General features: G+C 36.5%; 1 protein-coding gene across 1 annotated transcript in view; it reads right to left on the bottom strand.

Annotated features, from left to right (window-relative positions):
* Window positions 1-10,960: 10,960 nt before the first annotated feature.
* VWA3B (von Willebrand factor A domain containing 3B) overlaps window positions 10,961-25,716 on the bottom strand; it is a 57,864-nt gene continuing 43,108 nt past the window's right edge. The window contains 8 exon segments of the mRNA XM_083855227.1: window positions 10,961-11,577; window positions 13,881-13,978; window positions 14,530-14,667; window positions 15,844-15,968; window positions 16,751-16,871; window positions 20,348-20,567; window positions 21,740-21,790; window positions 24,604-24,722. Coding sequence (XP_083711353.1) covers window positions 11,394-11,577; window positions 13,881-13,978; window positions 14,530-14,667; window positions 15,844-15,968; window positions 16,751-16,871; window positions 20,348-20,567; window positions 21,740-21,790; window positions 24,604-24,722 — 1,056 coding nt within the window. The 3' untranslated portion in view covers window positions 10,961-11,393.

Genomic DNA, 25,716 nt, shown 5'->3' with positions numbered 1-25,716 from the left:
TTTTTTGTCCTTTAGCACCAAAGGAAGTCTGTGTAGCTTTTGTGCTCGGGCTGAGAATACACAGTGGCAGAGTGTAGCTGCTCTCTGACCACAAGGGCTGGCAGAACTGAAGGGATCAGCAAGAACACCATTGCTCATCCCAGCCAGAGCTGTGGCTGAATGCATTTAGCCATATATTTAATTAAGGGAACAAATAGGCCAACACTCAGCTGCCAGCCCTGCAGGCATACTCACAATGTAATTGTCTGGAAACATATTTTTAAATTCATGTGCAAAAGATATTTAGGCACTCAATACAAAGCTGTTAGGCTGAAGTGCTGCCTCTTGTTTGTCGAGGAAGGGTCTGAATTTCCTTCATCTGTAAAGCATCTGCATAAAATAAAGATTGATGGTAAATACTGGCATGAATTTTCTTGTGGAAGAAATTTTCTCTGGTGCTTTCCTCTTATAATTTATCCACAGGAAAATTACCCCATGTTACCCATTAAGATGTAAGTAAAAAAAAAAAAAAAAAAAAAAAAAAAAAAAAAAAGTCACTAAATACCAAAATATGTTTCTGTTCAGGAGGAAAAGGACCAAGATAAATAATGAAATGTATAACACATATAGTACCCACTGGCTTGGTGTCTAGTCTGCCACCCTTCCATGAGCTATTAAACCCAAGAGCATCTTGCCTTTTTATGGACAAATCAGATTCAGTATCCATGACTTCCTGTAATAGTAATCTCTGCAAAAACTTGCTTAGACCTTGTATTTTGTATGCTTGTATTTATATTTTTTAATAATTTGCACACCTAGCAAGGGCAAAGCTCTTTCAGTTCAAGGTGACTTTCATGTTAAATCAATGAAAACAGCAGAAGAGAATAAACAGGCAGCATCTGTGGGTGGTAAACGAATGCAGTATGCATGAAAAGACTTTCAGAACAAAACCAAGCTCTGCAGACAGGCAGAGAAGGTTGAAAATATGAAGTACAGTAGAAAGAAAACAAAAATCCATTCTGCTAGATTTGCCTCCTGTATTCACTGCGTCGCCTGAATTTACTCCCCTCACACATTTCTTGGTTAAAGATTTCAGTTTCCATTTAATCTGTGGAAAGTGAATATATTCACAGCATATTGTATTAGAAAGAGCATGGGGAGATGGTGATTCTATCAATTTCTGGCATGTAAGGAGACCATCTCCTCCCAGGACTCTCTGTCGTTTTCCCAGCACAGTCCCACAATCCCAGCCAGCAGGGAGAGCTCCAAGGCCTGGAGAGGCAGAGCCTGCGGCAGCTCCAGCAGCTCCAGCAGCTCCAGCAGCGCCCGAGCGCAGGAGAGGCAGCGGCTCTCGGCACCGCGCACTGCACCGGCTGTGCCTTCGGCCGCTCCAGGGAAGGTGTCACGGCAGTGATCTATCTCAGGAGAATGTTGGGCTTGAAAAGTCATCATCCCCAGATATTCATTACTTACTGCTGTCCCGGATTCTGTGTTCAAGCACAAGCAGCCAAGTTGTACATTAACTCTGAGCCTACGAGCAGCTGTGTAGCATCAGTGTTGTAGAGTGGATCTTAAAGCAGTGCAGGCTGCTTCTTGTCTGGGCTGATCAATGCAGGATTAATGCTGCAGTAGCCACTGTCAGGTGGCTTCTGGTTGACTCGGGAGACTAACAGAGGTGTTTGCAAAAATAAAATAAAAATAAACCTGCATACATACAACATAAAACAAAGGTGAGGTGTGCAGGGATCTCCATTCTCCTCATCACTGTCTGATGTAGCAAAAGCTCAGATTACAGTCACAAATCTGAGCTCAAGACCAGTGCATGCAGGTAGCTGTCACTACATGTCAAAGCCTGTGTCACAAATTTCCAACATCCTCTCCTCAAAACCCACAAATAACTAAAGATCATGTGGGAAAGAGGCAGAGAGGCAGCTGCTTGGATGCTGTAATGCTCAGTTCTGAGTTACCTGTGAGGGAAACTGGAGCAGGGAATGCCACTGGAGATGGATAATTGCATCTTCTAAACCTGCTAAGGACTGAGACATGGGGCAAATTTTACAGGAAGGGATGACACTGTGCTGAGACCTCAACCTTAATAGCTTTTGGAGTAGAAGAACTGGGCAAAAAGAGCTGGTGTTCAGTTTAGGCCACAGATATGTTTGTATTTGTTTGCTTCTGACCTTTTCTTACAGCCTTGTAATTAGAAGACTGAGCTTACAATGTGCTGAAATCATCCCTCGCGCAGTTTTGCCCTCAGCATGTTCACTGCTAAATTGGAACCTGGGCACCACTGAACTGGGTTGAGGTGTGTCTGTGCAGAAGCAGCAAGGCTGCATCAGCAAATCTTGTCCCATAGCTTGGGTAGGGAGAGCACTTGCTTAATGCTGTTGGCCTGGATCCAGAGCCACTGTGGGGAGGGCTGGGATCACTAACTGCTCAGTTTTCAAGGGCACTCAGCATGAACCTGCATCCTTTCCTGCTGAGCACTCTCCTCTCCCAGTCGAAGCACCTCCCAGCTGGAGGAAAACCTCAGCTTTGATGCTAACGCTCTCATTTTATCAACAGGAGAGGGTTACAGTTGGCCCTGGAGCACTCAGAGCCATGGGGATGTGTGATTAAGAGGAGCTATGTGCTCTCTCACAGTGTTGCTGTATTTCTGCAGCAACCAAGCCCTAGGCAAACAAGGAACAGCCCTGGAAGAAATGGTCCATTGCATACCTGTGCAGATTGAGTCAAAGTTTGTTATACAAACTTCCATGAAGCTTCCCTGTTTCTCAGAAGATAGGACACTGATCTGATTTCCCATTTTCACAATTGAGTAGGAGGTTACTGATGACTTTCTAGAGGAATTCAGGCTCAAACACTTTTCCACTTCTTGCCATTCTGACAGCTGGTACCAACAGGACAGCCAACAGGTGTTCTCTCCCTATGCCTTTCACACAGAGCCCAATGCCAGGGGCTGAGTCCCAACCCCTGGATCCAAGGCTTGATCCAGAATGATGAATATATATGCAGGTGAATATTGTTTCCTATTTGTTTGTTTGGGGGCTTTTGTTTAGTTGTTTTTGGTGTGTAGGCTCTGTTTCTTTAGCAAGTAGGAAAAGTGCTGTCTTAGTAGCTGGAAAATAATCAGAAAGAAGTTGTCTGAGCACAGTCTTGGCAGCCCAAACCCCACCTCTGCCAACTTCGTGTGAGGCAGTGTGATGAAGCAGCAACCTGGATTTTTGATGGTCTGGTTATGCTCCTTCAACAGAATCTGAAATTAGGCTTTCCTGGTCAGGGTCAGCTATCTGGTAAATCCAAACAGAAAATTTATTTTGTTGGCAGACCATCAATATACTACTTGTCTTTTTAAAAGAGATGGAAGACAGGCACAAGCACATAAAAACATGATCTCCCATACATCTGCACCAGGGTGTGGAATGCAGGACAGAGCTCACTTTCTGCAAAGGGACCAACAGGAATGTTTGAATAAAAAGGATAACTCTTCCTAATAATTTGCAAGCTTACTATAAAGCAATGCAACAAAACAATCAACTAAACTCAGGCAGGAAAAGGTCTTGTGGCCATAGCAGGAAAAATTAATCAATGAAATCCCATGACAGCTGCTTCTTGAGGTCAGACTGCACATCCAGAACAGAACAGTGCAATGGATCCTTAATAACAAGTAAAAAGGAAAGTCATCCTTCACCATCCTTATTTCTATAATACATCAGTTTTTAAACATAACTTAAGTAACCACTTAAACAAGTTATGTGATTGATGGCCACCCTTTATGCAGAAGAATTAGCCATTCAGACTTCCTGTGCTGACAGTTTTGATCCTGTGCTTGGTTAAAATTTCTGTTTGTATTTCTCACAAGTTTGTATTGCACACAGTGTAATACTTACCTTAGTATTCTTCAGCCATTTTTTGAAACAGGATCTGAATCTTTGTCATTGTGGGATGGCACATAATCCATCTGCCCATACTTAACAGTATCTACATACAAAATTAGCCCACACTCCATTTTCTTCATGTCATTGGAATTGCACCTGCTCAGCCTCAAACACAGAGTAATCACAAGAGGCTTAGGTGAGATGATTATGTCAGTGCTAGAATAATTTGATTGAGACACATCTTCCTCAAAAAATGTGAGGAGATAGATTCCAAAGTCCTGCGTGACTGAAAGCCATTCTAGGGAAAAAATAAATATCTAAACTTTTCATTTGAAAACTTCTTTGCCATCAGGTATGGGGCTTTTTCATTCATTGGCAGTTTGTTTCCTTTCCAAAATGAAATGTTCGTATTCACAGTAAAGTATTTCTTTCCAGATGCCCTGTCCTAGAATTTCACGGATGCTGTGGTATAATGATCTCTTCACTGTATAGAAAAGACCTCCAGTGACTGTCTATAATCAGGGACTCCATCTGTGTGCCAGCTCCATTCTTCAAGAGAAAACTCTAGGACATGATGAAGGAAAGAACAGAAAGTAATACAAGCTATAGACCATTTCAGACTATCTTCCAGGATAGACCATTTCAGTTTCTCCCGGATTTGAGTCTTCCCTAAATTAAGCCAGGCAAAAATTTCCACACTCTCTCTCATATCCCAACTGAACTATCCTGGCTTCATGGTCATTTTGGCTGCATAAACTCTATATTTCTCCTTTACAAAATAAAAATGTCTTTTTTTTTTTTTTTTTTTTTTTTTTTTTTTCTCCACACTGAGACAAAAAACAGGTATCAAACCCTCAAGATTTTCCCAAAACTGATATCCAGTGAAACCAGTGTTATCCTGGGAAATACCTGCATAGCCACTGTGTAGGATTTTCCTGGCCAAGTATATACGTGAACTTGCTACCTAGACCAGGTAGTTGAAAGATGCCTAAAGAAGGCACTCAACAGATATGTAAATATATCCTCAAAGACTCTGCCTCCATTGACTACAGAAATATTTTTTTTCATATACTGTCTCTTAAATGATGGTACAAGGCTATTCTCATTTTTGTCTCTATTACTCTTTGTTTAATCATGCAGCAATATTTAATATTTGCTAACTCTCTCAGAATATAATGTAGAATGTAATATTAATCGAAGAATATTCTTCATCTGAAAAAGGCATTTAAAATAGAAGAATCAAAGTGCAGAGGAGGTAATAAAGGAAAAGACAAGACCTGAGATATTGCTACATCAAAGCAGAGCAATATGCTAGTACTCAGACCCAATTATAAATGTGTCATGCATCTGGAACACAAAAAGGGTCTGTGATCAAATGGGCTACCATAAAAGCTGAAATTCCCCCAATAAATGTACCACTAGGTTAACATGTATACATGTGTATACTTTGCTTTTCCACCTATTTCTATTTGGTTAAATCTTTTCTACACCACTTTACTTCACATGTAAAGATAAATACACACATCTACCCAGAAATTGCAGAGTCAAGCTTGAGAACTTTTTTAATGTCCATTCCCTTCTCTTCTGATATTGATACTCTTTAACAGCACAGCTGACCCTCTGCTACTGTTTCTCTTTTTTACCTCCATAGTTAGTCTGCAAACACATAAATAATTTAATATTCATTCGTAAGTTTATTTTTCATTGAAGAATTAAAATTTCACCTTTACAGGTGTTAAAATCTTTCTTATCTGTGGCTTCATCCATTCCTCCACGCTCTTTCATCCTGCACCCTTCCTTGGCTTCCTTTGCCAAGGCTGTTCTGTCAATCCTCGCTACTCCATGCTGACTCCAACAACCCTGGGAATGCTGCTTTTACCAGGCTCTGGAGAATTTCCTACAGCTTGACTGTACAAGCATCATGGAGACTTCGGTGGGCTAGTGTCACAGTTAGGGACACAAAAAGAACCACACTCACCCGTCAGGTAGAAGCAGGGAAAAAAGAACCATTTATTATGATTTAGGGTTTATACAGTATTTGGGATTTGGTCAAGGATTGGTTATTTAGAGGAACACCTCTCTGACTCCAGTGGTCAATACAGAAGTCTACCACCAAGAGGAATGAAAACAATATAGATTGTTTTGAGAGACTTTGCAGGAAGATATGTAAACTATTATCAGAAGGCCAGGGATTACGGCAATAGGCTGGGAGGTGAAGCTCTTGACAACTGCAGAGTTTAACACGTTGATGAACACCAGGATGATGAAATGGAGAGGGAAGATGCTAGGAGAGAACCAGGACTCCAGTGAAAAAACATGTGGACCTACCATGAGCTTGGATGTCACAGCTCAAACATCCCCTGAAATTTATCATGAAAGAAATAACTCAATGACTATATTAACAGAGCAGTAGTTCTGCATAAAGATATTTTTTTCTTTCTTCCTCACAGGTTCAAACCAGTCTGTTTTTCAGGTATTTTTAAGTATTCTCCTTTTCTAAGTCTGTAGCTTGTAGCTGTTGTATTCAATCAACAAGTCAATCTTTGGTCTTACTCTTTCTTAGGAAACATCTTCCAGGAACTGCTGGGGATAGGGGATGGGCTACACAGACTTTTGTCTGACCCTTCTTTGAAGGGTCACTGAAAAGTCACTTTTTAGTCATACCAAATGAGAGCACCAACTACCAGGCACCCTCCTGGCACAAAATGCTGACAATCATAATGAATGACAAAAGACCAGAAGGTGGAAGAAAAATGAAAGAGAATAAAATAGGAAGAAACAAAGTACATAAAAGCATATACTCTGTTTTGCTTCAAACTTTAGTTTTCAATGATCATATAAAAACAAGTTGTGTAATAGGAAAAAAAAAAACTGTGGAAGGAATCAGAATAATAAAGAACAAGTATATGATGTACAGTTTGGGGAAGCAACAGCACAGATTGAACACATATAGAGTATGAGATTGTGAGTATGATTAGTTTTAGGAATGATTGTCATCTGTATCTACCACTGAAACTCTGAAGTTGCAGTTTAAAAATCAAACATGTGCCTTCGAAAATTGCCTAATAAACGTGCACCAACAGCACTTTCATACACAAAAGGAGCATTCTGATCCTTCTTCAGCACCCTAAGAGACAGAAATCTAGAGTTCACATGTGTTAGGGGCAGGAAATTTCTTGACTATGTCCTCTTTGTCTGCAGTACAAAAGCATTGCCAGACTGAAATACTGAAAAGTATTGTGGCCATACTGCTTCCCTGAGTAAAGTGAAAGCTGAAATGTTAAATGAGTGTTCCTTATCACACACAAATAGTTCACAATCTGTTTATTGTCTTCAGCCAGTGCACAGGCACTCTATGTTTCTTTCTAAGATGGCGAAAGAACCCATTCTGGTCTTACTCTTGGGATCTGGACTGAAGTGTCCTCCGTCTCTGCCCTCAGATACCCCAAACACGCCTCTTACACCAATGGAACTGCACTTTTTTCCCTTTGCCTGTCTCCATGTTTCATTCTTTATAGGGAAAGAGACTTAGAGTTTAGCACACTTTCCTCTTTCCATCCATGAGCAGACAACCCTAAGAGAAGACAGAATGTTTCTGGCCAAGCTGTAACATGGTATCAAGAGACAAACAAAAGCTAAATCTGGCCGCTGTTGGGGAGCCCTTAGCTACACACAGCTGCAGTAAGGAACAGATGCAGGCATAGCTGATTTGACATCAACTGCTCATTAAACAAGCCATGACCAACAGATGGGAACAGTGCTTTATTATGATAGCCTTCTCCAAATGCTGAATGGACTAGATGGAAAATGAGACTGGAAAATGAGTGGGTGCTAAAAATGGGAAATCCTATTGCAGGAAATCCAGCCAATGAACTAGAATGCCAGGTGCCACAGCTGCTCCACTCTTGAACCCAATTCAGACAAACCACATTTGCCACAGAAAAGGATAGAAAATGTTAATTTTCAAAGGTTTCCCAACTATCCCATACTGGCAGTTTCAATAATTATTAGCATAATTGCTTCAAGTCACATCTCATTATAAATGAAAAAGGAGATTTTGGCTCTGATAGCTATTATTTCTTATTTCCGAATGCATCAGGCAATGCAGTGTATTACTGTGTATCATACCTGTACTTCAATTTTTTTAATTTTTTTTACTAGATACCCATTTTAGAAAACTGACAAGGAAGTTATATAGAATGAACATTGATTTTAAGCATTACAGAACTCACAGAAAACTAGAAAGACAGACAGAAGAATTTTTTATAGAATGAGATACATTATTTTATTGCACCTATAAAAACCATTATTGCAATAACCAAGGACAGAGTTAAGTATCAATGGTCTTACTACATCAAATAGTATTATTTGAGTTACCAAGACAAAGAATCATTAGCCAACAGTCAACAGGAATTTGCCAGGCTTTTATTCTCTCTCTTATAAACACACAGAGGTAACTAACACAGTAAGAGCAGCTAGCATATACATCAAAATAATAATGTTTCAAATATAGTAGTTCTAGAAGAAATAAGGCAGAATTCACATCAACACAATAATGAAGCTAGGCTAAATAACTAACACAATTACTTAATCTTTATTCACTTCTGTTTATGCTCTTTCCGAAGTGGGACCAACAGGAATGGGCTGTTGGTTCCTCTTAACAATCAGAAATATTTTAGCTGAGCATAAACCAAACCACAAACAGTCCAACTTCCCTTAATTCATATAGAGCCCACAGCTCTGTGGAAATATAAGGCTTTATGGGAATACAAGGCTACATCAATAACCTAAGAGCTATGTAGCTGAATCCACATTAACTTGGAGAGCAAAACTCCATCTTGGTATCTGGCAATGCTCATTCAAGTTTAGGAGAACTTACTTACTCATATAACAGATGAATGTACACATGAAAGCAGAAGAAATGTAGGCAGAAGTGTTGATTAACACATCAAATAGTTAGAAAACATAGCCCAGTCAGATTATTAAATATATAAATATATATATATTTGTGTGTGTGTGCATGTATCTGGAAATAAGAAGTGACAAGACAAACCTTTGTAAAGGACACGCAAGAAACACTGATGGTATTAAATGCTTTTAATGCAATAGACACATACATACATACCAAAAACATTTACATAAGTGTGAAGAAAATGCCTTTACTTCAGTCAAACAGATCAGGACTACTGAACTTTTTCAGAAGTTAAAAGATATCCAAATTATTCAGGTATTTGATATTACAAGGAAAAGAATATGTGGGAGGAATATACATCTTTCAGATAAACCCAGTTTAAAGGACTGCTTTTAGAAATCTAAAAAAATAAACATAACCTTGTTCCTGTAAAAGGTATTTAACTACAAAAGCTGTTATTATTACAGCTATTCGAAACATTTCTCCGAGATGCTGACTGTTTTAGAAAATCTGTCTTTATTATAAACAATCCAGAAATAATGGAGTAATGAAAGCAGCTACTAGGAAAACCTGGGAAGAGATCACTCTGATGAGTATTGGTGTGTCCGGTGTATGAAAGGCAATATTTGAGACTTCAGAGTGATACCAGAGGTCTGAAGAGGAAAACAGGGTGTTTCACCTCACTTGTGCAGTTTAGGCTCGTGTCTTGAATATTCAGTCTTATTTTGGCACTACAAAAACTCCATGAAGGGAAAGTCCATTGTTAGATACCTGATATTTTTAATACTTGCTCCACATAGACTAACTGAATAATCCATTAGAATGGCAGGGCTTTCCAACTCCTCATCCATGCTATTTAACACCTACCCAAATCAATGCAATCAAATATGACAACTTTTAAGGAAAAGTGTTAACCTGCAGAGGGGAATCTCACAGATCTGGTGCTCAACACATATTGAACTGCTAAGCAGTAAGTATAAGCTAATACTTCATACTTGACTGGAAGCTGAGAAGGAAAAAACAATGCCAGGTAAATTTGTTTTCTTTATTCTCTTAATCTTTAAAATGAAATCCAGCATTAACACAGTTCAAAGAGATGTGTATATCAGGGGTCAGGTAGCACATTTGATATAACTTACAAAATTAAATACACAGAGTGCTGTCAAACATTTGCATGGTATGAAAATGGGGCAACTATCTACACCCAAAGAAGTTAAATACACAGTCATGTAGAGAGACTGGATAAAGAGATATCTATTGAAATCATGTGAGGATGACCATATAGTGTTACTTAACATCTTTATCAGATCTGATTTTTCCCTTTCTAATAAAACACAGAAGGATATGTAAATGAAAATACATTTTAGAAAAAAAAACCACCCATATTCAATATTTATGGTGTTGCAAAAAGAGGACAAGGTACCTTCTTCAGCATGTTTGACCTGCATATGACTCTGAAACCATGTTAGAATACCATGAGATTATTTGCTAAGTCTAGGCAGGACTAAAATGCATAGAAAACCACTGCTCTCATGCAATCTTTCCTCCGAGTTGCAGGGAACCAGTTACAAGACTTGCTGATCACATTAGGATTATTTCACATTTCCTCACCATCTCGAAATGTCCAAGAGGAAGGCATCTGGGATAACTGAGCATTTCCAGTGCCATGGCCTCACCTTTGGAAACCATAGTTTCTCACTGGACAAGCCCAACACCTCTCATCTCATATAATTCTGATCAGTCCACTCTTAAAATGCCCATTATATAAGGGGCACCATAAAACCTACTATAAGCATTGTAAGTGGAATTTGAAGGCAATCTTTAAAGGATGAGTGAGAACACAGAAGGAACATTCAGATGAGCCAAAACAAGTTGATTGAAAACACGATGATTGAGTGAATTTGTAACCCATCACTTCTGGAAGTAAATAAATAATGAGGCTGTTGAAAACATATATTAAATGGCATAAGGAGGTATATCTAGCAAGCATGGATAAAACCCCTGTTACCTTTCCACTGACAGTAGGATCTTGAAAATGAAGAGCTGACTGACATGTAATGGCAGGCCTAAACTAGCCCAGTCTCTGCTCCAGAGTGACAGGGAGTATAGGTACTGCTGTCAGCTTTAACTGAGCCAGCTCATACACCAAAAGCAATTTAACCTCTGAAGCATTGAGCTACAAGTCCAATAATTTAATACCCAAAATACAGACAAAACTTTAATCTAACAAAAAACAAACAGTAGAGGGACTGGAATATATACTCTGCTTACAAGCAGGTACTAAGTTTTGGTGTTACTGCATCCTCACTGCTATTACAACGGTTAGGGAAATTAAGGTGGCATATGCTGAAACGTGATTTATTCATTTCTTGCCATTCCTGTGAAAACACATGCTGAGAAAGCATCAAGAACAGTTTCTAAAGGAGGTGACAGAATTTCATCATATAGGACACGGGAAACTAACTTGGCTAACACCCAGAAATGCAGAAACCTGTTCCTTGTGTGGGAAATAGTTAAAGGCCCATCACAAACACTTAATTCCTATTATTTATAATTTTCCAGAGCTACATCTTTACCTCTAAATTCTCCCTTATTGCTAGACAGTGAATTTCTTCCTCTCTGTTTTACTTCACTTCTGGAGACAAAAGATTATCAAAGTATGACATCGTCTCCCTGGGATGCCTTTTGTCTACCGTTGCCTTCTTTTTCTTTTTTTCTCTCTTTTCTTTCACAATACTTTTCTTTGCTTCTCCTCCTTCATCTTCCACAGGTGGGCAAGGGCAGGGCTTTGTAGTCTCACCATCCAGGCTGGAAAACCAGAAAAGGAAATTCACAAAGCTAAAAGCACATATCTCATAAAACCTCTTTTACAAGACATAGATTTCACCCCTTTCCACAGTACTGACAAGAGAAGGACTTATCACACTCTTGATCATTTGACAGGGCTATAAATGTCCTACAATTCAGGTCCCCTTTTACTTACAGAATAAGTGAAGGATACCCTAAAACAGGGCTCTTGAATTGGCCCTTGATCTTATCTGCATCTTATGACTCCAGACAGGATGTGAGCAAAAAGGACCCTTTTTCTGTGTGGGTCCAGATCACAGTGTTTTACTTTGCATTTATGGAACTTGTTAGCTACATTTGCAGAGTGCTTGTTCTGCCATAATTATCTCTTTCCACAGTGATGGCAGGAAAAAAAATGCTAAAGTCTTATAATAAAATCTAAACCTTTAAAGATGAGGTAATTAAGCATAACACTTAATGCACACCACAAAAACTTTAAAAGACAATCCCAAAGAACTCAGAGCTGGAATTAGCCAAGCCATTGTAATAGATCTATGGGCAGAGAGTACTTCCTGTCAACATGGGAACCTGGGACATGCCTTTTAGTTTTTTCCCTTACTACACTACCACTTAGCACAAAGGATTTGTCTCTTTTGAGGTTCTAATATCATATTGCATTCAGAATTTTGGGTACCTTTACAATTAAATTATGCTTTTGCATTGTTCCTATCAACAATCTCAGCACTTTCTCATTAGATCTGTGCATACCCACGAGCAATATGCTGCGGTGTCCCCCTCTAAGTAGAACATAGGAGGTAGGAATTTATTTTAGAAATATTAAAAATAACCAGTTTCACTGGAAAGCACACTTCCATGCCCTCATAAAGGGTAGGGGTTCTAATAGAAACTCCATTTAATGTATTCATTTCAGTTAACTCTCCAAATAATCCCTCTGTTTGCCAGTGCATAACTGAATTTCCTCCTCATTTGTACATAAAAATGGCAAGTCAGCTTGCTAATAAATTCTCTTTTTTGAGAGTGAATATTTGTACTAAAGCATGCATTCATGAAACAGAGCATGAAGAATGGACACTATTCTTATTGCTTATGCATTTAACCACATCTTTTCTTAATATGGTACCTCATTTAGAATACAATCCAATTCAGTGGAAGGGAAAGATTTCTGCTGATTCTGGCGGAACTCAAACCAGTTATATACCTGCCTTTTTTTCAACTGGTTGTATGCATTAAGAAGGAAACCATGGTCTTCAGGTTTACTTTTTGGTGAGAAGAGGCTACTGTCACATCAATGGTGTGGCCTGGGAAAAGGCATTGATGTACTCCCAGATTTGGGATTCTGCTCAGTGAAGAGAAGGCATTCATTTGTTTGTGTGCAGTGGCTGCAAGCTGGTGGAAGGTTGAGTTCCAAACTGTACTGGGATTACTACTAGAAAATATGTGGTAATCACAGGACTTGAATCTCAGTTGCATTTCACTCTATCATTCTCAGTGAATCCAGAGATCAGCCCACATGGAAAAAGCTATGGATGATGAAGTTTCACACGGTTTCAAAAAAAGGAAGAGCATAAATTCGTTGAAGAAAATTCCATCAAGGCTGTTTAATACAGAGACCCCAATTCTGCTTCAGAGGATTTTTAAATCCCGAATTATTGTAGGTTGGGAATGTATTCTGCAGAAATATCCCTGGTTGTTCTGATCTTATTGTCCATCCTAAGGTTGTCTGATGTTGTTAGTGCTCTAAAGGGTGACACAATTTCAACTGGATTAAACTAGAACTTAATACAAGATGCAAATGTAATCCATAAACACTTGGAACCACTGCATTTTCCATGCACACTTCATATCTTGCTGCACATTAATTCTGCAGAACCTAAGCAGGGGCTCATACTTATCTTACTCACTTTGTCTCTCCATCATTTTCCAGATTTAAGCCCAGAAGATGGACAAGTATCTTAGAAAAAAATTGCCATAGAATGTGCAGCTTTACATAACAATAAGTATCCTAAAAGGAAAATAAGGTCTACAACAAATAGAAACTCCATCTCACCTTTCAGCAATCTCCTTAACTACTTTCTGGCATTAAGCTTCAAACCATCACATCCCACCAATGTTTCCAGAATGAAAATAAATAAAATAAATAAATTCTCACATAAACTTAGCTGCATGTGTAGAGTAAATCAGTTCACAACAGCTGTAGTTAGAGTACTATGTATGGAAAACTGAGAGTATAGCTGAACTCAAAGTGCAACATTTAGGATTAAAATTTTTTAAAAATTGGTATTTTTAGGTTCAAATGTACTCACTTCTCATGATCCACCTTCTGCACCGTTCTTATGTACTGACATGAATAGGCATACTTGGTTTGGCTGATTTTAATGAGCTGGCTTCTTAAACAGTGTTTCTGCAATAACACAATCAACATTCATCTAATTTAACCTGAAATCTCAAAAGCAATGAAGATACATATGCATAAAATGTCAAGTGTTAAAATGTAACTGTAATCAGCTCTTAATAAAGATAATTAATATAAAAGTTTCAAGTACAAAGTAAATTTTCGTTAATGCACGCTATGAAAAATGCAGTAAAATTATCATAATGCTTACAAACAAAAAACAAACCAAATAAACATAATGGAATTATTTTCAGACTGTACTGACTATGTTAAAACTCCCTATGTCTCTTATTTTAGAAGCATGGAACTTGTGAAAGCCACCAAATTTACTGAAGGAAAAAGAACAGAGTATGATTTAAGAATAAATTATCCTACAGAATTTCTTTGTTCAGGTTTATTACATGAGCTGTTCGTTGCACTCTGAAATCTGATTTACTCTGGTTAGCTGGAGACTTAGGTTGGAATAGGGAACTCATTAGCCTGGAAAATTCTATCTACCTCTTCAAAAACAGAATAATGGTAAAATCATCAGACTTGTATCATCTTCTAGGGTTACTTACTTCCCTGTTGTTGAACATCAGTACTGTGTAGAGTTTGTCACTTGTTTCCACTCTCTCTGGTGTTGCTATGACAATGGCAGGTATGTAATACTCATTTTTTGTCTGCGTCCCAGTTCTGGCAAACACAGAGTCTCCAACCTGCACACCAGGGAAGGATCAATGCAAGAACAATGTAACTTCTGAAGTTTACAATATATAAAGTGTAACTACTAAGGTATTTTTACATGAATCATCATTCTATCATGTCACCACGATTTAATATGGACCATTGAAATAAAAGAACTTGGTCCTTGTGTGCTCTCATCGTGCAATTTCCACTGAATCAGGGAGAGAACACAAAACAAAAATAAAGGACCAAGCTCTACTAAATGTACCTGGGCTTAGCTAGCAAGCTGAACTGAATGAGGAAACTCTTACAAACAGTGCATTCCCTTGGATTTTATGCAAATTTTAACACTTTCAACAAGCTTTTAAACCAACCGTGGGAATTTTAGATAATTCCAGACGTAACCGATTCATCCAAAACTGTTTTTAAAATTAAAACAGAAGTCACAATATTATATTAAATTCTGCAGGTCTCTAGAGTTGGATACAGAAGTTACAGAACTATCAGGAGCTACCATATCAGGATTTGCCTTCATCTCAAACTGAAAAAAAAGGTGTATCTCTGGGTTTATAAGTAGCAATTAATTATAAACATGTCTCTTTTATTCAAGGATCCATGCTGTATCCTCTATACAACCATCACCGTTCCGGTGTGTAAAATAAGAATCACCAAAAAAACTCAGCTGTGATTACAGATAGCCAGCTGATAAATTTAAAAGAAAACCAGAAATGGAATAGGGATTATAATCTTTTTATTACTATTATTTGCCTTAGTATATGGTTATTTGCTGGATTTAAAACATGCTGTGGAAACCAAATGGGTAAAACCTGCTGTAAATCACATTAAGTATATAAGGCTCTCTGACATTTATAATCTATGTGCTAGGAAAAATTAACTCTACTAATAAATAGCTCACCCTTCTATGGCTGGGAAAATATTCATGTTTTATAAAGAAAACAATATAGATTAATTTAGAACATATAATTTTAATAAACAAAGAAACAGAATTACAACGAAAACAAGCTGCAAACAAGTGAAAAGCTTCATGTTGAAGTAGCACAATATTACTATAATGAAACACTCTTCTTCAAAATAAATAATTGTATTTAAAAGATTTTTTTAAAAAATCTATAATTTATTATAGGTCTGAGCAAATAAACAAAATATAAAATGCATATCTGCAATCACGAAAAAATACAGTTTTTCACCTGCAGATGTGGGCATGGCATAGCACCTCCCACAGGTATAGTGAACTCGACAGGGACATCACAGCTCCCACCATTGCTGAAGTGAACAAGTACACAGGTAGAACTGATATTCTTTATCACAGTTCCTTAGAAACAACAGAATAAAATATTCAGATTGTTTTTCTTTCACCCCTTGTAGTAATTATTTTGTAAAAAAATCCTGTAGGCTGTCACACATCACTGAGATCAAATATATCTAATACTATACATTCTGCATTTTCGTTTAGCTACTGTAAGCTATGCCAGGGCAATGAAAACATTTGTACCTAAAAACCCTGCCTCAGGGTAACCATTCTTAATAATGCTATAAAAAGAAAATTAAGTCTTTTTCAAGCACAGGTCTGAAATTTGCAAGCTGATCAGGTTAACATAATAAAACTGACAGTTAACATAAGAAAACTGCTGCCACAATTAAAAATATGTAATTGAAAAAGAGCTCAACCAAACAAGTAAAGGTAATACAAAGATAAACACATACACATGGAAAATATTTTTCTTAAGATATAACAGAACTGAGTTTTACCTACTAACCATTCTGGCTTAAAATTCAACAAAAATGCAGCAGTATTTAGTGATCTTTTTAGATACGTGCAAAAGCTTGGCTTACAGTTTCCTTCCATACTTTTCATAGACAAACATATCATTGCTCTCCAAATTTACAAAATGAATGCCTTCTTATAAATGTATATATATGTACATTTATACATGTATATTGCACATACAAAATATACATTCATTTTTCATTAATATGCACATGTAATATTAAATGTCACTAAGAAAGAAGTACTTGATTATGACCATAACTTATGTTTTATCAGTATTAAGAAACACTAAATATTATTGAAAATGTGGACAAAAATATATCTACCTGGATAATAAAATCCTGTGACATCTGATCTTGCAATTACCTTTTGGCTTTTCTGAGTTGCATATATTTGACATTTTTGTCTTGTCTTAGCCTTCAGCTCCCCACTTTGTTCTTCAAATCTCTGTAATTTGACACAACAGCTAATGCAGACAGCCTAAATCTATTCTTTGGAATTATTTAAAAATTGAGGCAATGTAATGCTACAAGATCTGTACAGAATACACAGTAAACTGGAAATACTTTAGAATACTTCCAGTTACAGGAACTAGAATAGTTCCAGTTACAGGAAGTACTCATGTAAGAGTTTTCACGACAAAATCCTGTTCTGTATGATCATAACAATACCTATATTTTCATGTGTTCAGGCAGAAATTTACCCTGATGAATTATAACTCTGGCTACCATTTTCCTACAAAAAAAAATCATGAGGTTGCACAATTCATATTAAAAGATGAGGTAAGGAAAAATCAACTCTTTTTTCAGAGTAAGAAAATTTGTCCTACACATTTCTTTTGTCCTCATAGAAAAGTTTTCACAGCAATCTCATTTGCATTAGAACTACCTCACTGTACAGGATGAATCATTAAAAACTCAAATACAAAATCAAAAAATGTTAAAAGAAATCTTCAAGTTTCTGGGAAAAAAAAAAGTTTACTTCCAAACTATAAATTCAAAACTTAATCGACATTTTCAACCATTTAAAAACATTCCATTTTAGCAAAATATTATACCACATCTTCCAGACCTGCCGCTGCCCATTATTCTGCCCCACTAGTTTTGGTTCTTTATATACTAATTATTTTTGACATTCTGCTCACAATAATGTTCCTAAACATAAATTACAAACAAGTGCAAAACTTGCTTATAATAAATCAGTTTCACCACTAAATGAAAATTGTGGCATTTATTTTCACCATTAAATAAATCAGTTTGACTATTAACTTTTAAAATATTTATTAACCTACCTACTTGCAGGCATCCATCTCTTACATGGTTCTTCTGAATGATAAAAATATGCAACTTGAAATCTCAAACTTTTCCACAGATCAACACTATGTTCTGAAAAACTACCATAACTCACAGATTCTTAATAAAACCCCTGCTTGCTAAGGTGTGTATGACTTGCTTCTTTTTCTGATAACACTTTTTTCTTTAAAAAATATATTTGATTTGATACTTAATTTTCCCTAATAGTCTATAATGATGGAAAATATATTAGTAACTTTGACTAAATTGTTTATTCTCAGTTTCATTATAATTATCACAATCTCTTTTTTCAAACGTCCCCTCAAAAATCACAAACAACCCGAGAAAAAAAATAATTTTGCTAAAAATAAGCAAAACACATAAAAGAGGCAAGGAGATATTTTAAATTGGAGATACATGGGATTTTTCTAGCTCATTCTTTACCCCTACAGAATGTTAATTACATCAACAGTTTGGGGTTTCAAACTCAGACTAAACCAGAGGCTCTTCACAGTGCTTAACTGACTGCTTGAAGTATAACTCAACAAGGGCTGATTTGAGAGCAGACCTCCAGTTCCACAGACACAAAAAGGTATTTGGGTAAAGCATTTACTTAATTCCTCAGGCTCCAAAAGGACAGCTGCTGCTGAATATTTATTACCAACTAATTTGTAATGCTTGACTAATAACTTGGGCAACTTCCAGCACTCCACATTAATCCAAATACTAAAGACAACACAAGCATCCACAATGAGAATTCCAAGTCATGCAGAATTCAGGTGGCTCAGAAACAGTGTCTAAATTCAAATCCACCTTTCTTTTCTCTCACACAGCTTTTAGGTGTTCAGCAGGATTGACCCAGACACTGTTAGAGCAGCCATTTCTGGCATTCAGTATTTTATACAAAAGAGCCCCATCTGATTCTCAGGGATTTTACTATGTTTCTCTCTACTTCTTTTGAAGGCAATGCATTAAACCACAATGGGTGAAGGAGACATTGTTTACTTCGTTCAATAGCCACTACATTATTTAATTCCCTTTCAAAAATAATAGTCTTCGCACTTTCCTACTATAAGTGAGAATAGACATGAAGAACACCCACAGATCTCCATGTATCTTGGCTCAAACTTTTCATAATCCTGACACCTTCAGAGTCAAGCAACTACCACTCTTCCCTGGGTGCCAGTGGGAGCAAGCCCATTCTGCATGGTCCTAGCCCGTTTTTATGAAAGAGCCTAAAAAGAAAGAGCTAAAAACAAAGGTGTTTTATTTAAAATTCAGTGAAAAAAATCATCAGGAAATTCAAAAGTGCTTTGTTGTATAGAGTTTCAGAATAATTGTGATTTTTCTATGATGTCACAATGATAATTTTCATTCAGTGCCATATCAGCTATTTCCTCACTGTAGTGTATTTCAGTTGGCAGTTTATTTCTCTATACCTGTTTTGTGGGCAGACATCGCAGTTGGCAAAACCTTCAACAACAGTTTAAAAAGGCCCTCCATTTTTCTTCATTTTTTCCCACTGTTTTTTACCACATAAACAGAATTCTAATTACATCTGCATTTCTGTCTCTCACTCTTGAAGCCTTTCAGTTGCAGATTAGCAATTACTGAAGATGCTACTCTGATTAGACCCCTAAAGCAGGTTGACTCAGGATAAGTGATTGCACAATGTTAATCACATCATGTCTGAGAGCACACACTGGTTGTTCCACAGCAACAGTAAAATTACACTCAACAAATGAAATATAAACATGCTTCTGCTGTTCTTGCATTGGTACATTATATGGCATAGATAAATCAATAATCAAAATAGCTGTAACAGCAATGTAGTATTTTCAAACTAATATGAAATTAATCAAGATCATCTGTTTTTTGAAGACATTAACATGTTTTCAAATGTGCAGTGTTAATGGAATTTAAAAATTCAAAAACAACAGAAAGCACACACACACATATATACAAAAACAGTAACTTCGATCACAGTTTCAGAGTAGCTAGACTAATGTATTAATGAAATGGAGGAAAAAACCTCTCACTACCTAGCCAAAAGCGGGTGTCCACTTCAGAATGAGCTCCAGATGCCACTGACTCAGTTCACAATGCTGTGATATTGCCCACCTGTTTATGTATACCCCCATTTCAGGGAAAGTTGAATTTTAGTCTACAAAAATGAAGTTGAATCCCACCTCTTCTCTCTATATTTTCTTTAACAAGAAATGTACCATGGAAGATTATAGTGAATTACTCCAATATTACAAGATCTTTCAGTCCTGTTCATCAGATATTAACCCAACCACAATCTTGTCTCTAAATTGCCTTTAGTATAGCTGTTCTTTCTCTTTCCTGCCATCATTGCAGCAGAAACAAAGATCCTTTGCTGCAATTCATTTCTAAGAGCTTCAGTTTCTGTGGCTCTCTCTGAAGCTTCAGAACTTCTACTTCCCCAATATCTAAAAAAAGTATTTGAAAGCAATTGAAAGCTTGCTCCCTTTTTAACTACCTTCTTTCCTCTATCCATTTTGTTTAGCATCATGTATACTTTATCCCCTATGATCATGGAAAAAATATTACAGAAGTACATAGTGAAGAGGAATATCTAAGGGGAAAAAATCCCTTCCCATGTATTACCTTTTTATTGTTGTTTATGTGTGATTTTGAGCTTTTCTCAGTTTCCTTTTTGACAGCTTCCTGAAAATCAGAGGCTTGTTGTATATGTGTTAATGCTGTCAATATCTCATCTTCTAACAATTTTACATCTTCATAGGGAACTGGCCATCCCAAATTCTCTAAAGCCTCCAGCAAAGCTTCTTTATGCTGTGTATATTGGACTGGCCCATCCTCTTTAAATCTGAAAAAAATATATATTTTTTAAGAAACTAATAATCACAATTAGGAAAAATTTTAATTACATTAGTGCTTTGCAGATAGAGTCACAAATTGTGGAGGCAGAATAAAGAATCGGAATTGCTCAATTTATCTTCTCTATGCTGCAAATTCTTGCATTTCATCCAGATACTGCTGTGCTTGGTTGAACAATCATGTCTGGTATAACTGTATCTTATAGAAAGTCAGCTACAGAGAAATTCAAATGGCTGAGCTATAATTTCTGAAATATAAGTCAAATATTTTAATATCTATGCACCAATATTAATGATTAATATGCTCCTCTAGCAATAGACTGTGCAACTGCTACAACACTTTTTTCATTACATGCATAATTGGCCATATGTTATCAATAATTAAACATTTTGGATTACACCCTGTCAAATTTCTATACTCTGCAACTTATTGTCTATCAAGAGACATCTATTTCCCTTGTTTTTCATCACATGCTGTTTTGTGTAAGAGTCTTCATTTCCTTTCTGCGCCAGAATGAGATTTTAATTCTCCTTATTAATGATAGAACTGTGGGGTTTTTATGTATTAGCTGATGTCTTAAAAACATTCTAGTTTTCCTTCCCATTTTTCAATGAAGAAAAATTTGAGGTCCATTCAGTTTTCATTAATTGATCTTCACTTTATTCTCTGGCACAAACAGATGCGAACTTCACTGATGTTTATACAGCAATTAATTTTCTATATCAGTATAAAAAAATAGGCTAGTTAATATAGTACAATCTTGCAGAGTGATATACAGTTCCAGTACATGCTTTTAAGGTGCCTATTACACCTTAACAAACCAGCCACTAGAGAACTCTTTATGGGATGAGAGATTTACTTTGATGTCAAAAGCAATGACATGCTGCCCTCCCAAGGCTCTGCACTTGACACTGATTAAGGACAGAGAAGGAACATTCAAATGGAATGCGAGTCCTTTCCTTTAAAAATAATCAGCACCACAAAAAGGAGATCCAGAATTTAATATTACTCCATGACATATATACATTTTTAAAAGCAAGGTATATTTATGAAATATTTGAAAATTAAACCAGTTGGTTATAGAAGTAGTGATAAAAATCTACCAAATATTTATGACCAGCCCTTCAGAGGTACATTAGAAAACCAAAAGTGATAGCTTACTTGTCTCTTTCCTCCTGAGATAGTGCTCTCCAAATAACTAGGTTCAGGCGTCTATTAAAGAAAGGAAAATAGTTTTTGAGGGAATGCAGTTCCTTGTGCAGCTGATCATCTCAAAACTAGCAAATAAACACAGTTTCTTAAGATATCTGCACTGATTTGTATTCCAAGCACACTGTATCATCAAATTGTATCCGTATCATTCAGCTATGAAATTATCAACTGCAAAGAAGATGGGAAAACACTATCTTCCATCAAATAACAGCATGAGTATTTCAGGGTCATAGAAGGTTTAATGACAATCACTGCTGCTTCCTGCCAGGATTTTCTATGGATGGTTGTCTTCAGCACCAGCAAGTTAAATCAAATAACAAAACTGATTAAATGCCAGTTAAGCTGCACAGTTCCTCCAATTAAACATTTTCAGTAAATGCAGTCTGAATGTAGTAATGCTAATTTCTATTTTCTTTCCCCTGCTAAGATTACCCCTCAGTTGTGCCATTCGTGTTTCTAATTCATTAAACTCTGGCTATGAAGAAAAACTACTGACAGGAAAACAAAAGTGATTATCCCAAAGCAATGCAGTTCTGAGATCTTTTAAAAGCATCACTAAACTTTCTGCTTCTGCTTTTTAAGACATAAATTTTAAACTCTTATAAGATCATCTAGCTTATGGTTTTCTCTATTAACACCCCAAACAAGTCATCACTCAACTACTTCATTTCAGCTATAGAAATAAATCTTTACTGATGATCCTAATTACTGCAATTCTAGAAAAAAGTTCCCAAATTTCCTTTGGATATGAAAACAATTTCATTGCTAAGATAAAATTGAGATTGCAACCTGATTGACTACAAGTAGTCTTGTCAGATTTACTGATGCATGTACAAAAAAAGCACATTAACACCAGATTCTGAATACTAAATTCTTGATGATTCATTTTATCTACCAGAAACTAAATCCCAGCATTTTTTGAATACAAACTACTTAGTTCATTCTCAATATACAGTCTCAGCATGCTCCAATGCCTATTTCATCCTTCTAAATCTGTACACTCATAACTAAGTTGGTAATAAAAGCTTCTGGCTATACAAAGTCATACGCATTATGAAGCTTTCAATGTTTTTCTCCTTTAATACTGTATATTCTCTTTGTCAGACCACAAAAATTCTGCCCTCACCACTTTTCTCCCTCTAAATCTGATGCTAAACTCAATCTGCACCTGGGGAAAATAGGGGCATGTGTGCTTGAAACCTGGATGCCATGATGTATTTGTTTCATCTACATATGACAGAATAAAGTTCTGACCAACCACTATTTACAAAGCTGAACTGCAGCTTTTGGAAATTCAGTTACTAGAAAAGGGCTGTGACATCTAGAGAAAAAAAATAAAATTTGACTGGCTTGCGGTTTCACATGTAGAGGAAAAGCAAAGAGATCTCTCTTTTATATTGTCAATTACAAGGATCTTCAGGCAGATTTGTCTTCTAAATCTCTTTTTCACGGAAGTAGGAACTCAATCCTACTATTGTAAATACACTGATTCATTGATCTCTGTTGGTAAACAGAAGTAAACAGCAATCTTTATCACCAAAGTTTTAAGGAGACTGTGGAAATGCTATCAGAGTTTAACCAGAAAACAATTTTTTTCCCTTAAAATCAAAGTCAGTACATGTAAAATATTCAATGGTATGGCACAGCAATGAAAAACTTGATTTCTTTCAGAATTCACCATCACAAACACACCACTTAAAACTTCTATTAAAATGAGTGACAAATCAATTTCTATGAATTCTTCATCAGCCTGATAACAAGTGTTGTCTCAGTGACAGAACAAACAAAACAAGGGCCTTCTATTCACTGAACTCCATTAATACTAGTCATAGCAAACAGCATTTTCAAATCAAAATTCTTGATTTTACTACAAAAGACAATAGGATTGAAAAATAAAGCTATATCATGCTTTAGAACGAACTGGTATGATCATATAGCTACCAAGGAAAATAATCTCAAGCTTTAAAGACCCCCTGTGGAATTAATCAAAAAACAAGGACTAAACACTTGTCATCAAGGGGGTTTTGGTCATATAAAATAATTGCATTTGGAAATGTTATTAGAATACAGCTTAAAAATATTTCTTTAAATAATTCCAGTCAAAGCTCTCATATGATTACCGAATTACACCATAGTCAAATAATTGCATTATTTCAAAAAAAATGCACAAAGTTGGATTATGGAAAGAAGTAGCTTAGAGATCTAATGTTTTTTTCCTCTTTTCTGCTGTTGAGATTTTACTAAGGTTTAATTAAAAAGTACAGTACTTAAGCTGCTCAAAAAAACCAAAACCAACCAATCAACCAAACAAACCCAACCAAATACAAATTGTCAGTTTCTTATTGGTGCCTCAATTATATTCTTGCATGCATAGCTGGGTGATAGAGAGCTGGCAGCAAAAAGCAGGTCCTTAATTTAAGTGTCAGCCTATGGATATAGGAGCTTCATTTTAAATTAAAAGTCTGGCTTGTATTGTATATTTATGGGCAATTCCTCCTGAGAGATGACTCATTTCAGGTTTGCTCCCAAAAAGTAAAAGAATTTTGCTTTTGTCACTGAACAAACATAATATGAGCAACATATTGTTATTTATCTCCTTGCCTATTATCTGTTTTTACATTCAGTGAGGGTTTTTTTGTTGGTTTGTTTGTTTGTTTTTAAGAAAATAAAATTTCTCCTACATGTTAATGGTGGATTAAAGTGGGTCAACATGTAGAATTACCAGTATTGAGCAAAGCATGTGTGAGGAAATACCTGAGGAAAAATCTGAAACATGACTGCAACCATGATAAATTTCTGATGAGTAGACTTGCCTCTCATAGGATTTAATTGCTTGTTCCAGCTTCTCTTTATAGGCACCAAGATTCACTGCCAAAGGATTAGTTAATGCAATCCCCTTCTTGTCACTGCTAGCACGGGCCAATGGTAACATCTATTATACAATAAAAGATACAGATATCATTTATCATACAACTCTTTGAATGACTGAATGCCGAGGCTCGGAACAGTCAGAAGGACCACTGGAAGCTGCAGAAAGAAAAATCTAAGCATCACAAAAGTCAGAATTAAAAAACAGTTTCCAGTCAGTTCTTCTAAAATTATACAATCCCGTTATGCAGAAGTTACAAACTAAGGCCTCTAACTACAAAGTAATTCTAATTAAATCGATACTGTCAAACAACTAATTGTAATAATGTAAGTCAGGAAACAAATATGTCTAGTGCATGGCCATATTCCAGGTTTTAGTGCCTTAAAACACTCTCATACTTTCTAGCATCTAATTGTGGCATACAGGTGTGAGAGTAGATATTCAAATGTATTTAACGCTCTTATTCTGGAGGAGTTTATTTTGTAAGGAATTAAGAGTAGTTAAGCTGTAGAGAGATATTTCTCACCATCACACTGACCACCAAAGAGCAAACAAGGTGGACATTGGTCCCCTAATGAGGTTCATCAGAATCAGGGACTTCAATATTTTTCAAATCTTCCAATACAACACCTACAGAAGTCAACTTCATTATAAAATAATAACAAATACAACTGCAAGAAGATCTTCAAAAAGCAGAGAAAAAGGGTAGAAATGGATGACAAGAGGAGGAAAGATGCCTTTCAAACTCTCAGTCCAAAGTCCCACCATCTTTCAGCCTCTTATTCAGTAGTTCATAAAAGAAAAGCTGCTTTACATATCAATGTCCTGATGCTAAATATAAACAAACAAACAAAAAAAAAAAGTCCAAGGAAGAAGTGGAGAAGAATGTTACTTTCCCCAAAATCGTCTTCAATGCTTGTGATAGAGTGGGACGCTTCCCCAGGTGCCCATCTGAGATCAGGATATAGATGAGAAAAACATGGATGAGGTTCAATTTACATTAAACTAAAACCTTGTTGTGGTAATATGACAAAAAATCAGAAAATAGAGCAAAAAA

Source organism: Zosterops lateralis, assembly GCF_965231275.1.
Source record: "Zosterops lateralis genome assembly, chromosome: 2".
Lineage (NCBI taxonomy): Eukaryota > Metazoa > Chordata > Aves > Passeriformes > Zosteropidae > Zosterops > Zosterops lateralis.
This window is presented reverse-complemented; position numbering and strand designations above follow the sequence as displayed.